The 15,889-nt window shown below is 41.4% G+C and overlaps 1 protein-coding gene across 2 annotated transcripts; it reads right to left on the reverse strand.

Moving 5' to 3' along the window:
• Positions 1 to 1,868: 1,868 nt before the first annotated feature.
• UBE2G2 (ubiquitin conjugating enzyme E2 G2) lies at positions 1,869 to 15,817 on the reverse strand. Of its 2 annotated transcripts, none has more exons than XM_077349167.1 (6): positions 15,667 to 15,817; positions 12,706 to 12,741; positions 12,574 to 12,619; positions 6,989 to 7,107; positions 4,187 to 4,327; positions 1,869 to 3,861 (listed from the first exon to the last, which is right to left on the reverse strand). In XM_077349167.1, the coding sequence occupies exons 1-6, from the start codon at positions 15,809 to 15,811 to the stop codon at positions 3,749 to 3,751; spliced, it is 600 nt and encodes a 199-aa protein (XP_077205282.1). In that variant the 5' UTR covers positions 15,812 to 15,817; the 3' UTR covers positions 1,869 to 3,748. The 2 variants fall into 2 exon arrangements, with proteins under 2 accessions (XP_077205282.1, XP_077205283.1); XM_077349168.1 differs by lacking the exon at positions 15,667 to 15,817 and adding an exon at positions 14,431 to 14,498.
• Between the last annotated feature and the right edge of the window lie 72 nt (positions 15,818 to 15,889).

Genomic DNA, 15,889 nt, shown 5'->3' on the forward strand with positions numbered 1-15,889 from the left:
TAATCCTGGCACTTGACAAGAAACAAGTTCAATAGAAATACTTTTTTTACTGGGAAAAAGTTACACTGATCAGAGGTATTGCTGGGGGCTAGGGGATGTGGAGTCTTATCAGCTCAGCATTATTGTCAAAATCAAAAGGAATAAAGCGGGTGTTCCCCAACCTTTTGAAGGAAATAAAAGGGCTACACCAGTCACAAGAGATAAAAAAAAATTAAAGCTAGGACTCATGGTGCAAAAGCAGGGGGAAAAATATTTTATTACTCATACCCCCCAAAAAAAGTACTCTTTTAATTAAATTCTTTTAAATTATGAACCAAGTCGTGTTGCGAGTTTATTTTACCTCTCTTCTGACAGTCTAAGGACAGGGTGAGCTCTGACAGTTTTGTATGTGACTAATGTTTTGCAACCTGGATTTTGACTTTTAATATGTTTGATTTATTAATATAATTTTAAATATGCCAGTACCTGATTTTGCAACATCGGCTTGCATCTTAGTTTTAATCTCCCTCAACATTTCTGAGCCTGCGAACACTTACTGGAATTCTAATACAGGGTGGTGGGCACAATCGCAAAAGAACTAGTATAGGAGGCAGAGCCAGCCACAAAATGGCTGCCACAGGAGACAAAGTCAACCATGAAATGTGGCTGAAGAGAGGTTCAGGAGAGAGGAGACAGGTTATATATAAAACTATAATAGCACCTCTTCAACACTTCAGGTAGAAATTCTGTTTAACAAGATGCCTTTTAATCCACACAGTCATTATGAAGCCCAGCTATGTAAAAGCCCCACCTATCTCCTAAAAGCACTTGACAGGCACCAGGAACAGTCTTGGCAAATGTCCTAGCAGACAGGGACCCTTGAAATAAAGGATGTTATGGTCCTGGCACTGGAGCTGTACCACAGCCTTACATGAAGCAACTTTCAATTTAAAAGAGCAAGCAAATTTCCATACATCAGAGGGATGTGGTTGTTTTTTCACCATACATTCAGAACTAATGGGAGAACAGGTCACTCCTCCCAAACAAGGTCGGCTCACAAATTATATAGCAAACATTGACAGTTAGTATGCAAACCAGTCTTTGCTGAATATAGCCTGGTGTAGGGGTGGCCAAACTGTGGTCCTTCAGATGTCCAGGAACTACAGGTCATCATAGTCCATGAACATCTGGAGAGTCATAGTTTAGCCAGCCCTGGCCTAGTGCCTGGTTTGCACCCATACTAAAGAATCACCAGGGTGCTGTTTCCTAAATTCTGCTTTACCCATTATAGTAGGAAGATAGAGTGAAGATCTGTGAACCTGTTTTTATGCCATAATGTGACCTTCTCCCATCATGTGTACATTGGACAACCACAATGGAGAGCTGCTTATCATGTAAACATTTGCATTTAAATGCACACTCAGACAAAATGCCAGACAAAACAGCAGAGTGTCGTCCCGTCCCGTCCCCCGGTGGTTGCCCCAGCTTCTTGTCAGAGGTCAGGGGGTTCCTACTCTCCTGACTCTCCCGTAAGGTTATAAGACAGAGTTAGTTTGCAGTGTTTTGAGAACAGCATGAGTCTAGGGGCAATTGGGGAATATCTGACTAGTAGGGACCCAAAGAGTTTTTAGATTGGTTTTTATGTTTCTTGTTTTATCAGGGTTTTTACAATATTTTTACCACTTGCTGGTGATGTCTGGGAGAAAGGTTGGCATATAAATATTTCAAGCAAACAGATAATGCCTCTATATCACACATGTGCTACATAGTTTATTTTCTGTCCACACCTTTTCTGTGGACTCTGAAGAGCCCATGTTTTTATTTAGCTTTATTCCACATTTACTGTAACTTAAAGTCAGACTCCTTCCAAAGGTGCATTTTCAATAAAGTAAAATAAAATACGCCTTTTATTTAAGAAATCCATGTTTTGCTTTTTAAATACTGTCAATGTACACAGCTGAAGCAGGAGAGCTTTCCTGCAGATCTTTCCTTTTTTGAATGCTGTCATCACATTGGGTTCTCTAAACTATATTGAATCTATTAAAAGGAACAAAACATCTACCATTCACAAAAAGAAATGAACATTTGTAGATGCAGTTCAGAACAATTTTCATTGGCCACTTCACCGCCCAGTTCAGCTCACTGGGAATAAGGATGTGGCCAACTGACATTCAATATTGCATATTTATAATGTGAGCTCAGATCTGCAAGATGTGGTTAACAAAATACTGATCTAAATATAAATCTGAAACTCAAATTCAAGTATAGACAGCATAAAAAGTAACCCCAATCCAAGTCTGTGTTCATGGGATTTCTTGCAAGGTAAGTTTACTTAGTATCCTGAAGCAATGTAGACACTCCTTTGATAAACCAGATGTTAATTATTTCTGAAGAAGCTGGCCATGAAACACCATACTGAGGGCTGACTCCTTAAGTATCTTGTCATACCAACAAAGAGGAACAGAGCACTGCTTTTCATTCCTGTGGGATGTAAATTCTAGAAACTGACACTAACAAAAAGGATTAAATCCAGTACAGGGTTTTCCATGGGCAGGAGGATTTCCAGCTCTAGACTACAGCTTTCTCTACACTCCTTCCACTACCACTACTGCAACCCAACCTCCCCCCCCCCAAATTGGGACCAGGGAGGCAACAAAGTCAAACTCCTTGGGCAGAAATACTCCCACCTGCAGAAATGCTCTAGGGATGCAAGCCACAGGCTCTCACTCCAATACTGAAGAGGGTGCAAGAATAAATTATGTTCAGAAGCACCAATTCCTGCGCAATATTCATATTTGCAAACAATGACCTACGCTCTTCCCATTTCCATTTAGTCTCAATAACACCAGACTCTTTAGATTACTAGAGATTAAAAGAACTCCTGTTCTGCAGTACAGCTAGTTATTTCCAGCATCTACTCAGACAGGCGAGTCTGTCTTGGGCATCCAAGGTATTTTAGGAATTATGATTATTCATATGACATCAAACCTACTGAAGTCCTAACAAGTTCAACAGGTGCCTCAGTAACAAATCCAGCAGGCTTGAAGGCTTCCAAAAGCAGACATATTAAGGGCAAATAAAATGCTACATCTGGAAGCAGATTGCCAATTACACTGATCACTCCTTCCAGTCAGTCAGTTGCTTACAAAATAATCTTGCCTAAGAACTCTGCTGTATTCATGTTTAACATCCTCAAGGGGGAAGACGCTAAACTGCTCTCCATTCTATCTTATGTAAAATGGTCTAAAAAAAAAAAAGATATCCTCTCTGCTTCCAGTGTTTAAGATGCATTTTTCTGCTGTTTTGGGCACTTGTAATTTCAGTCCAGCTACCTGAAAGTGCACTGTATTGCATTGTTATCTGCACTAAAGTGGGGAAAGAAAATAAAACGAATATCACTGAAGAGCCACGTAATATGAAAGATTCCCAAGTTTTCCAAAATACAACGTGACTACAGCACTACATAACTTTTACCACACCGCTAAATCCATCTGCATCCTATCTGCTTCCATGTCATGCATTCCTAATGCAGAGTTACTCCAATCTAAACCTATTGGCTTAGTCTGGAGCAACTGCAAAACACTGCACTTTCAGATATTTCTTCTTTAGAGATAAAATTAAGAAGAGGAGGGTGAGGAAAACAACTTAAGAAACACAGTTAAATTCTTTGCAAGGTTTGCTTTTGGTACCAATTGGCAGCACTGCCATTTGTCAGTCTGAGAAGAGTTCAAAATGCTACGATTGTCAGTCTTCCAGTCTTCTTTTCTCCTTAAAGTCCAAGTGACTTCTGAACAATTTGCTTGGCTATTTTGTTAAACTGTTCTCTGTCTTCCCGCCACATTTTTGAGGCATCCACATTGGCTCCACTCTCGTCATTGGGTTCTGCAAAGGGGAAATGAAAAAGAAATGGGAAAAATCAGGCAGTTCTCATACCTTTGAATGATATCTACATCAGTGCAAAAATAACTAAGAATCTTGTGGCATTAAATTTATTGTTGCCTAACTTAACACTCATGCACGAACACATATAAGCATGCATACAAATATACATATAATCGAAGAAATCTAGTTGAAGGGGGTGAAGAAGAGATATTACATAAAACATGAATGAGCAGTACTAGAGCACTAGTACTAGAGGAGGATGGTAAACTGTTACTGTTACAACAGTTTTTCTAGCTGAGGATCTGCAGATAAATTTGTCCCATACCTGCCAGCATGCTGACCACTGACAAAAGGATCTTTTCTACGCTCTGTACAGGGCTCCATCGTTCGGCACTGCTCTCATAGCCCATGGGATCATCTCCAGGGGCATGAAGAATAGAGATGCAAACTCTGCCATCTGGATAAACTGAAAAGAGGAACACATATTTTACAAGTAAGTACCACATTATTTGCACAGAAATGAATAGCTGAAGATTCCCAAGTTCCTGCCATGCCTACAACCGAGCTTCCCTAGGCCAGGAGTCCTCCGCCTTTCTGAACACGTGGGCACCTTTGAAATTCTGACACAGTGTGGCGAGTGCAGCCACGAAATGGCCAATGCAGGAGGCAGCACCAGCCACAAAATGGCTGCCATAGTTTACTTTTAAGTCATACAGTGAAGAGCCTTGTGTCGTGGTGACAACTGCTGCCACAGCAACATTTTCTAAAACCTAACAATAAATGCCTGAAAGCGGAAAGGAGGGCAAAATGCGGCAAGATGGACTTGGCAAAAATTTCTGCTTCTTTTCCACAGCAGAAGAGCCCATAGTTAAGTTTAAAGCAGCTGTGACAACAACAGCATGTATCCTTAGCAGTTCTAGGAAACAAGTCATCATTCATTCGTGAATCCCAAGTGGAACATTTCCTTAGATATCAATAGTGAAACATCCATTTCTTAAATATCATAATCTAAAACACAGGATTGAACAATTCAAGCATGGGCTTTGTGTTATTTTTTTTAAAAAAGAAGCACACACATGCAGAATGCCTGGACACACACAAGCAACAAGATAAGACTTATCTTTCCAGAAGACATTAACTACGTATAAATATATGAATGAGTTATTTTTTATTCCTACCCAAGTAATACTCTGAAAATTGGAGTAATGATGACTGGATGTCAACATATTTGAGATTACACACATATCTCAAAACTTCAAGTTACGTAATAAGGCATAGACTTTGTTCATGTGTTTAGAAAGCTAGGACAAGGGGAAGACAAGAAACCAAGGGAAAATGACAATAAAAGCCCCTGGATCAGTCTCAGCAGGAATTAAGATTATGATTTTCTGTGAATTTTCTGTGAATTCCACTTGATTTCTCCTCACCGCATCCCCTGTACCTGGGCGCCTTTTGTCTGTCAGTCTCTTGAGACCCCTGACAATGGCTGTTTTAGGGCTACAAATAGAAGCAGTGAGAAGGGGAAGATCTGCTATTGCAACTGCCTTTTGCTTGTGTAATCACAGAATCCAACCCAATATTTTTTGAAGTGCATGCTATTAGTTTCAAAGAAGTGCAACACATTTGCTACACAGAATATGTAAAGAACATGTAAAGAATATGTAAAGAACAGCAAGATTTTGTTCAATAGATGTTCTGTGCACCTTTCATCATGCATGAGGGTGGGGTGTGTTCATCCTCTTTCAAGTCTCCAAATGGGATGGTGGCAGATCACACTGGAAGTAAACATGGCAATGCTATTCTAACCTGTTATTGTGTAAAAGGTTGGGCTCACTTATTTTTTCTAGCATGGTGTACTGCTTCGATTGTCAGAAACAGCAGAAAAGAGTAGCACCACACCAATTGGCAATAGTAAGGGCTAAGACCAACAAAAATACGAAAGATCTATGATTGATTTCTAGGGTGTTACTCCCTCATTGAAGGGACTGGGACAACACTGTAAGGTTAACTCCCCTAGACTTGTCCACTGTAGGTGAAGCACACAGATTGTCTGTATAATCTCAGGATATTTTCCCCAGTGCAGTAAACATTGTGAGGTGGGTTGTGAGGTGAGGAGAATGACACATTTGAGAAGAATCTTCCCTCCAACACACCCACTGTGGCTACAGTTCAAATCAAGGCTTCCCGTTTCCCAAGTCTTGTTTGGCTGGATGCAAACTATGCATTATAGCAGAAGAGTATTCAAAGTGTTTGAAATAGAATTTAGAACTAGGTCTAGACTAGCGATCCCCAACCTGTGGGCCGCGGACCACATGTGGTCCGTCGACTAATTGGAGGTGGGCCGTAAAGGACGCCTCCCCCCCCCCGGGCCCTTTACTTCATCCCCCCGGCCCTTTACAACAGTGGTCCCCAACCTGCGGGCCGCGAAGGCCATGGCGCCGGGCCGTGGCTCCCTCTCCCCGCCCCCCCGCAGTAAAAAACTTCCCAGGCCGCAAGCTTGCGGCCCGGGAAGCTTCTTACTGCGGGAGGGCGGGGAGAGGGAATCAGGGCCAGGCCGCACGCCCGTGCGGGCGCGGCCCAATGAGCGGGCGCGGTCCGCGGGGGCGCGGCCTGATGCCCTGCTGGTCCCCAGCCTCAGAAAGGTTGGGGACCACTGCTTTACAACACACTTCGGGTGTCATTGTCTCCCATCACTCCCAGATGGGACTATCTCGTTGCAGAGAAACAAGCTCAGGGTTCCCATTGATTTGTCATTGTCATGAGTTCAAATTTCCATGAAAATAAAATGTTCCTTATGTTCATTGTTGTGGTGTGTCTGTATCTTATTTTGAAGGGATGTTTAAACATTACCATAGCGATCAGAGAGCGTTAGGGAAGTGGTTGAGAGTAGAGGAGTAAACTACTCCCCCCCCACTGAGCCTCAGTAAAATTGTCAAGCGTTGAGTGGTCCCCGGTGATAAAAAGGTTGGGGACCACTGGTCTAGACAACTGCTGCTAGTTGAAACATTCAAACTAGTGTTCAAGTGATCCTTTAATTTCCCAATGTGAAAATGTCGCAATGGCAAACAGACAATGGGATATTTCATCCACATGATCAGACATGGTGTTACCTATTTGAAGAACTTACTGTTTGGGTGAAACATTTCACACGTGAACCTCATCTTTGGAGGACTTAAAGGATAGTCAAGAGGAAAACTCAAAATAGCAGGGAAAACACCATACTCAAAGCAAGTGTCTTCTGGGCCCCTGTAAACAAAACAAAAAATTTAACTGTTTAAAAACAGCTCCAACATGTTACTAAAAAACGAAATCAAGAAAATAATACTGGATGGCAGAAGACTGTAATTAAATGCACTTTAAGTATATATTGCCTGCTAAAATGCAGCTTTGGAAATAAGCAATTATGGCATGTAATTTTTTTAGAAAGAATATCTTCTGGAACTAGGAAACCTGCATTCAACCATTTTAATCCCATTTAATATTTTATCAATTAGAATTTTCAAAACTTTAATGCCATATAAATTATTTTAAAAAAACACATGTTGACATGGCTTTCCTCATCTCCACATTACTATGTCACAAAGGGACCACACAATGAAAAGTAGTGACCTACTCACACAGGTAGACCAGCCCTTACCATTTTTGCCTTCCCCATCAGCTCCATTTACAGGCCGTTTTTTATTTCCCATGCCCTGCACCCCATGCTTCTCTCTTCATGCCTCCCCAAAAAAAATTCCAGTCCACCAAGTAAACAGTAGATTCACTTTGTTCAGCTTCCTTACATAATACAGGCAACTGCTACTCATTCCAATACAGGCACTAAGCAGTTAAATCCACATATACTGAAAAACACAGTGTTCTTTAGAAAGAAATCTCAAGGATGAAAACTTAATGTGCTTGCAACCATCTACTCTAACCTAAAACAAGAAGCTGAAGAGGGAGGGAGAAAGGGGGAAATCAAAGCCTGCACATTAAATTACTAGGAAGGTCACAACACTGCTTAATTACTAGGGTGTGTTTGCTCAATTATACTCAATCTGTCTTCAAGGCATGTTCCAGATTTTAGTATCTTCACGTTAAGAGATCTAGCCGGCAGGTGCTGATCGCTTTGCTTTGAAGACGTTGTTACATGGTATGGACAGAAGTATCAGGCACTGCCACTGAACAGGCACTCCATAAACCAAAGTTTATGAGAGGACTCCACTAATGGTCCTATGGGAACATGTACAAGGTAGAATTTAACACACGTTATAAAAGCAATTGCAGCCCTCAGGGCGCGCAATTAGGATATATAGGTTGGGCAGGCCTATTAACTGGCTAGATCTGAAGCATATGAAGTTTATATACAACGTGCACACGCATACACCAATCTTGGAAAGCACCAACCATAATTTCTACAAGCAAAGCTTCCAAGTATGTGCTCACAGCTCCCCCCCCCCCCCCCCGCATAGACCGACCAGTCGTTCCTGGGCATAGTTGGAGAAATTAGAGAAGTGGGCAAAAAAACACAATAACATAAGATCTACATTTCAGAACTGCAGATACAATGGAAAACTCAAGTTGCCTCAGGACTCCTCACCAAAGAAAAGCAGCAGGCCCACCTGAACGACTGGGCTCTCTGCAAGGGGGTGGGGGAGGGACACAGGAGCATGACTAGAGTGAAAGCTCAATCATTAACGTGATGCTATAGGACGTAACACAGTTGCTTTTGTGAATTACCAAATGTTTATGTACCACTTTCAGAAATAAGGAACTAGGCATCATTCAGGCTGTTTGTGCGATGAAAGCACATGAGTTTGTAAAATATGGATAGTATGCATATAAACAGCAGAAATTTGCATTACAAGAAAATTAGGTGTGAGTTTGGCAGCATCTCTAACTAAAACTATTTTAACAAGTCAACATAATCTAATGTAAAACTACAATTTCTAAAAGGCCACTGTAAGTTCATCTGAATCAATTTCTTTTTTCCAATGAGTGACACTGAGTAAATGCTCCCTCCACGATGGATTATATTCTTTAAAACTTCAAAGCAGTCTGTCACTCCTCCAGTTCTTAGTATAGAAATATTCTTCTTTGCCAATTAAGTAATAACAGATTAGACTACACTGTCCAAAATCATTTTAACACAGTACTCAATACTGAAGAATATACATATCAGAAGTTAGAGGTTGTTTTGCTTCAGTTGCATGTAAAGGCAAAAAATATTTTTTTCAGATTACACAAATGTAATTTTACATGTATCTTCAAACATAAACAAAAGTAAAGGATAACTTTAAATTCCATCAGCAATGTACAATTATGGAAAATAGAAGGGTAGACAAGTTTCATGTGAGCAACTGCTGAAAGAACAAACACTTATGGGAGGTCAGTTAATTCTATAATAATTGTTTTTAAGCACACATGAACTGTTTCTTCTGTTTTCAAGAAAGCAGCTGCAACCCACCCTCAGCCCAAATCACATCAATGCACAAAGAGGGGGAATTCCAAACTGAAGTAAACATACACATTAAAAAAGTAATATACCTAAAACTAAAATATAATTACTCCTCTAGACAGCTTTTTGAATTATTGGCTTAAATTTGTACTTGTTATTTTTAAAGGATCAGCCTTCAGGCTAACCAAGTTCTAACAATGAATATTTTGGTATAATTTTAGTGGGTTAAATTGATCTGGTAACATATACTGTACAATTTCAAACACTATCATTTTTGAAGTTAATAAACAAGTATATTCCAACCAGAGGAAAATACAGTTAGCCTCCTATGTTAAATGACTAAGCATATCCCAGTATTCACACTGTATAGGGACACAAATCTTTTCACATTTTGGAAATAATTACTACTCCATATAGTCTTGGCTCCCAGCAGGTATCATTATATTCATTCCTTTGCACTCTGAGACAACATCATCAAACGCATATTTCTACTTTAGAAACTCTGCAGATATGTTACTCATAGTGCAATCCTAAGGAGGGAGGAAATGGACATTTCTTAGACATGCGTAAAGGCCAGTCACACCAGCGCAGGACCCCAGCACTGCTTTTGGGTGCATAGCTCTGCAGTGGCTGTGTGCTGGCAGAGGCCTCTGCACTGATGGCGATGCGGGCAGATTGAGGGGCATGGCTGGAGTTAGCAGGCTCCCTAAGCCCTTCAGGCCTAGGAATGCCCCCCAAAAGAGGCACAAAGTTGCACCAAGGAAAGTAGCAGTACCACCCACAGGCATCCATTGTATGGGAACATCAAGTACCCCCAATGCGACCATACCCATGAGTCACAAAACACGAGGCTTGATACTTTTTCATGCTCATGAACAGCCACCACTTCTCAATAATTTACTCTTCAAATATCTGCTTTTTTTAATCACAAACTTCCTGCATTACCATTTATACCCAGACAGAACAGAACAATTTACATTAGTAAAAGGTAAACACTCAAAGATGAGTGGTTTATAAACACCTTCCCATTTTCAAATTCAGCTCATCAGTTCTCGCTTGCACCTAAACTACAATTGCAAGGGAAATATTGATGTGAAAGTAAACCTGTCCCTAGACAAATAAGCTCAAAGTGCTTTTCCCATGGGTATATGAATGTTATGAAGACAGGATTCAATATTTAAGACAACAATTACCCAGAGACTTGTAAAAGCTTTGATGCACTTTGCTTTTTCTTACTTCATTAGTGCTGTCTTTTACACCTGATGCTAGCAGGACATTGTTCATAAGAATTCTCCATTATCTTATAGTGTCACATAACCAGAATTTGTACTGAATGTTTAACTGTTACCATGTTGTTTCCGCATGTACTTTTCTAATTCAAAATAAAGCTTATTGATCAATGGTTTTCTAGAACCATTTCTCTAAGAAGTTTTACAACTCAGAGTGCCAGATGATTCAGACAGCGTTGGCCGCTTCAGGGTCGAACGGCTGCTTTGGTGGCTGAACCGCACAACCCTACCTTCCACCAGGCTGAGCCAAGTCAAGGCCAACTTTACCTTTTTGGGGCCAGGGACCCTGAGCAGATGTTGGTCTGAAGATTATACTGCTCTTGGGGGATTATAAGGGAAAAGGTGGTCCCATAAGGGACACCAGTCCCAGACCGCTTAAAACAAAAAAAAACCTAGTTGTTATTCAACTTCACGCAACTATTATATATCCAAACTGTAAAATTAATGTTTAAAAAACATATTACAGTGTTCAGGCATGTGAGTGGTGAGAAATCTTTATCTTAAGGTGTTCTACATGGGCTGAAGTGTCTGAATGCTTCAATTAGTGCAGCCAGCGGGGGCTAGAGACAGGGACCTTATCATGTCTGTGCTGAAAGGTCTGCACTGGCTGCTTATTTGTTTCCAGGTTGAATTCGAAGTGCTGGTGTTTACCTTTTAAACCCTAAAAGACTGGGGCCTGTGGCATCTGAAGGGCCACTTCTCCCCACGTTGTCTACATCACCAGCTGTAATATTCATCTCACACCCTGCTCTATGTGCCTCGCCACATAGAGGCAAGATGACAGGCAACTAGAGTGGGCTTTCTTGGTGGTGGCACATGGCCTCTGGAATGTCATATTCCTTTCAAGCTATTCTGCTGGCATTCAGATGCCAAGGTAAAACATTCATTTAACCAGAATTTTAAGGAAAGTATTAGCCCACGATTTTAGTTGACTGTTTTCTTATATTTTAAGCTTGTACCCTGCCTGTTTAATATTTGCATGATTTTGTTCTTAAATTATTTTATACTGCTTATAGGTTAGTGGTTTTATGACTATAGATAGTGAGATTATTATACAGCTGGTTTTACTGCATTTGTTTTACTTTTTATCATTAGCCACTTCAAGCAGGTCTCTGGAAAAACAGCCTACAAATCTTCTAAAAACCAAACATCTGTATGGAGATCAAGTGGCTTGTTTTACACAAGATTCATTACCCTTCTGCAGTGTCAATGAGCTACAAGCTACTAGCGCCCTACCTGGCCCCAGAACACAGTTATCGGCGAAATGGTCATCTCCAGACTGGATTTCTGTAACTCGCTCTACGCAGGCCTGCCCTTAGCCTTGACCCAGAAACTACAGCTGGTCCAAAACGCAGTGGCCAGGATTCTCACAGCAACACCATGGAGATCCCACATCCGGTCCATCCTCCATCAACCGCAATGGTTGCCAGTTGAATTTTGGATCAGGCTAAAGGTTCTGGTAATCACCTTCAAGGCCCAGTGTACCTGAGGGACCACCTCCCTGCCTATGACCCCAAAAGAGCTCTACGCTCCGCCGCTACCAACCGGCTAATGGTCCCTGGCCCTAAAGAAGTCCACCTGGCCTCGACCAAAGCCAGAGCCTTCTCCATCCTGGCCCCCACCTGGTGGAATGAGCTCCCAGAGGAGATCAGGGCCCTGATGGAACTAAAACAGTTCCGCGGGGCCTGCAAAAGGGAGCTCTTCACCAGGCATTTGGCTGAAGCCAGGAACTATCAACAACATTTGCAGAGCCCCTGTCCCCCTTCCCCCCTAGAATTCCACCAAGACTCCTGGACCTGGTTGTATTACTGTTGTTTAATGTTATACTGTTACCTTGTTATTATCAGTTAATAATATTAATGTTATAGTTATTATATGTATGTATGGGCGGTATATAAATATGAATGAATAAATAAATCAATAATATATATCACTTCTACCTTTAGCTATTATTTAAATACACTACACAAAAGTTGATTAACTTACATTATCAAAGCTTCCCATTCAAAAAAATTCTCTTCATTCATCGGCCCTGTTTAAAGATGGAAATGTATAATTTATTTAAATGGATTTTGCACTTCAAATATAGAGATATGACAAAATAAATAAAGTTCTTACCAGCTACTATGCCTTCTGGTGGATTCAAGGTCAACTCTACAATTAAGAATAAATACTATTTTTAGCACACAACATTCACAGTGGTCAACACAGTCTTCACTGTTGTAGAAATTGTTTTTATTGAAACCCATATTTTTCATTTGAATTAACTTCCACTCCCTATGCCACCAATTTGAACTGGTTGTGGTTTTGGTAATCGTAGAATAATGTACATTGTGTTTTTTTAATGGGAAGGGGGAGAGTATTCACAGCTTCAAGTTTATATATATATAAAACAGATTTTATAAAATGATTAAGATATTAAGGAGCAAGTGACAAAAGAAACAATACAAACACACTAAGGTACTTTCCAGGTATATTTTCCCTAAAACTAACAGTAGGAGTGAAAATGGGAGAAGAGTTCCTCCAAATGTGATCAGATTGTCAGTTATAGGCTCTTGTCCAGGCTAATCCGTTAAATTCACCTTTTATGAAACTACAAGAGGAAAAAATAGTGAAGGGAGGTTTGTTTTTTTAATTGCAGCTATTAACATCCATAGCTGGTCAGACATATATCTTACTAATTAGATGTTTCTTGAGTCAAAGGAATTGAGAGGCTGAGAAGCTTATACTCAATGTGATTATCTTTTCCCTTGAGGGATAAAACTGAATAAAAGTTGCCATTTTTATTGGCTCTTTAACTTCAGGAGAATTGTCCTTTTTATTGATGGGATTTTCTATAGTCACATCAGGTTGATTTTTCCATTTATTTAGCCACAAGAGCTTTTTAGGACTACACTTTCTAGATCCTTCAGGTGTTTGCTACAAAAAGCCTCACATAATAAGCAAAGACAGGAGGACAGAAAAATGGGAGAAATGAATGCCAATAACAAGCAAGTTTTTGCTCTCTCTAGTGGAGAAGATGCAAATGCCAGCATCAAATGGTTTACTGTACCCTCCAAGCTAAATTCCTAAACTTGCTGCTTTATAAACGAGAAAAGCGGTTGGATGAAATTAAGTCACTGTTTCTTCTGAGTTCCCAGAATCCTGTCTTTATTGGATCAGTTGCCAAGTTTTTACAACTTGCAATGAGGTGTAGTGAATGTACCACATCTCATTCTAAAGTATGATTTTAGTTTACCTTATTTGTTTACATTGCAGTAGGATCTTTTGCTCCCTTATATTGTATATTCTAAACATATGCCAATAAAGGTTTTGTTGGTGATGATTTAATGCACCCATCTTGTTACCATTTCCTGAGCTATAGAAAAACACACTGCTAAATTAGTAGAGCACAGGTTTTGCATGAATTAAATGCTAGCTTCAATTTCCTGCATTCCAACTGAATGTTCCCAAGCAGAGAGTTAGGCAACTGCCACTCACTGTCTGCAGTAGGGAGTAAGATGGACAAATTATTTGACTCCGTACGAGACAGGTATATATGTAATATTGCATTAGCCCACATACTGACACCACACATGATATTAACAGTGTTTCTTTCTAATTAAGTTCTGGGCTTAAATAAAATTATTCTTAAAATAAAATATGTTACCATAAGGAGGTATCTGATTTACACATCATTATCTACATTGTGATGTAATTTAATTTCTACACTGATTGAACAACTGGAATCATGTTTTATGGGCTGGTAACAGAACATAACTGAAAGCAAGTAAATTGTAATCTTTGGTCAGTATCCTTCAGAATACCCCCACAGCAAAAATCCCTATTTGGGGCCAGTAATACCTTCATTGAAATCGTGCTGAAGCTCTTCCTGCGCTCTACCACTTCAGATTGCAGATGGGAAACTAAGTATTATAATATTCCCCCATATGAAAGAGAAATCACTGAAAAAATACAAATAAAAGAGGAGGCTGGACTGAACCGGAGATGCTAGCTTTCTTCATACAAAAAAATCCTGAAACAGCTTCGTCATGTCTTTTCTATAGCCATTTCTGGCTTTTCTGTTTGTATTTTCTTAAATGATGAATGGAGACAGAGTGTGCAGTGAGACTAGATTATTTCCGCCATTTCTAGCCTATAAAAGTTAAAAATTAGCCAACAAATATCAAAGCTATTAATAAACCTCTGGTGAACATTAATAACAACAGAACCCCTTCATTAAAAATCCCGAGTTTGGGTTCCTTCTTGATCTCCGCTAGGTGGAGCTACCATAGAAAGCCCTTAAGTACTGCATCTTGAACTGAATAGAGAAGCTAATCACACGCCAATGACATTACCTTTTCACATGAAACGACTATAATAAAACAGGTATAATATGCTTAGATCGCTAGGTCCTGAGAGTAATAAAGCAGCAGCATCCAGTACCAACGGGAGATTCTAACTTCTTTCCAAGAGCAATCCTTCTCCTCACAACAACCTTGTGAGGCAGGTTAGCGTGAAGGAGTGACTGACACTGGGGCGCTCTCTCTCTCACACACACACAGAGACAGCCGCCCGCCTCTCCCCCTAAGATGACGCAGGTTCAGTTCCCCACTCTGCTATGAAGTCCCCCCGCCCTTGTACATCTCGGAGGGACGGCCTCCCCTTGTCTTTATTCTTTAAAGCAGGAGTAGTCAAACTGCGGCCCTCCAGATGTCAATGGACTACAATTCCCATGAGCCCCTGCCAGCAAGTGCTGGGACTCATGGGAATTGTAGTCCGTGAACATCTGGAGGGCCGCAGTTTGAATACCCCTGCTTTAAAGCCCACTCCTGGCCGGGTTCCCGGAGTGAGCAAGGCCGATCGCCGGTAGGCGCGTAGCTCGCCAGGCGCAGCCTTCTCGCAGACCCAACGGGAGCCCCGCTCCGTGCCAGGCTAGAAGCCGCTCACCACCCCCACGAAGACAGGGAGCCGTCCCGGCGCCAGCTCCTCCGCAGACGCGGCCGAGGGGCAGCCCAGGCGCCCGAGAAGGAACGGCGAGAGCCCCGCGGCCAAGGCGGCTCCAGCGGGCCGAGAACCCCTCCGCGCCGGCCCACTCACGCTTATACTCCGCCATGAGCCGCTTGAGGGCCGTGCCCGCCATCGCCCAGCCACCTCGCCGGGAAAGCCGCGCTCGTCCAGCCGCAGGTTTGGTTGCCGGGACCGCAACGCTCTGAGAAGCTGCTTCCGGGTCGGCAGCGACCATAGAGAGGGAAAACAAAAGCCTCTCTTCTCTGCAACCATAGAGACGTTTGCACCGAGGGGCGGCCGGGACTGACTAGAC

The sequence above is a fragment of the Paroedura picta genome, chromosome 8 (genome assembly GCF_049243985.1).
Source record: "Paroedura picta isolate Pp20150507F chromosome 8, Ppicta_v3.0, whole genome shotgun sequence".
Classification (NCBI taxonomy): domain Eukaryota; kingdom Metazoa; phylum Chordata; class Lepidosauria; order Squamata; family Gekkonidae; genus Paroedura; species Paroedura picta.

Excerpts from the sequence above, each read along its gene's own strand:
- UBE2G2 (XM_077349167.1), bottom strand. The coding sequence starts at position 15,811 with ATGGTCGCTGCCGACCCGGAAGCAGCTTCTCAGAGCGTTGCGGTCCCG. Across the intron at positions 12,742-15,666 it reads GCTCATGGCGGAGTATAAGC|AGTTGACCTTGAATCCACCA; the intron begins GTGAGTGGGCCG and ends TCTTAATTGTAG. Across the intron at positions 3,862-4,186 it reads AGTGGTCAGCATGCTGGCAG|AACCCAATGACGAGAGTGGA; the intron begins GTATGGGACAAA and ends TCCCCTTTGCAG.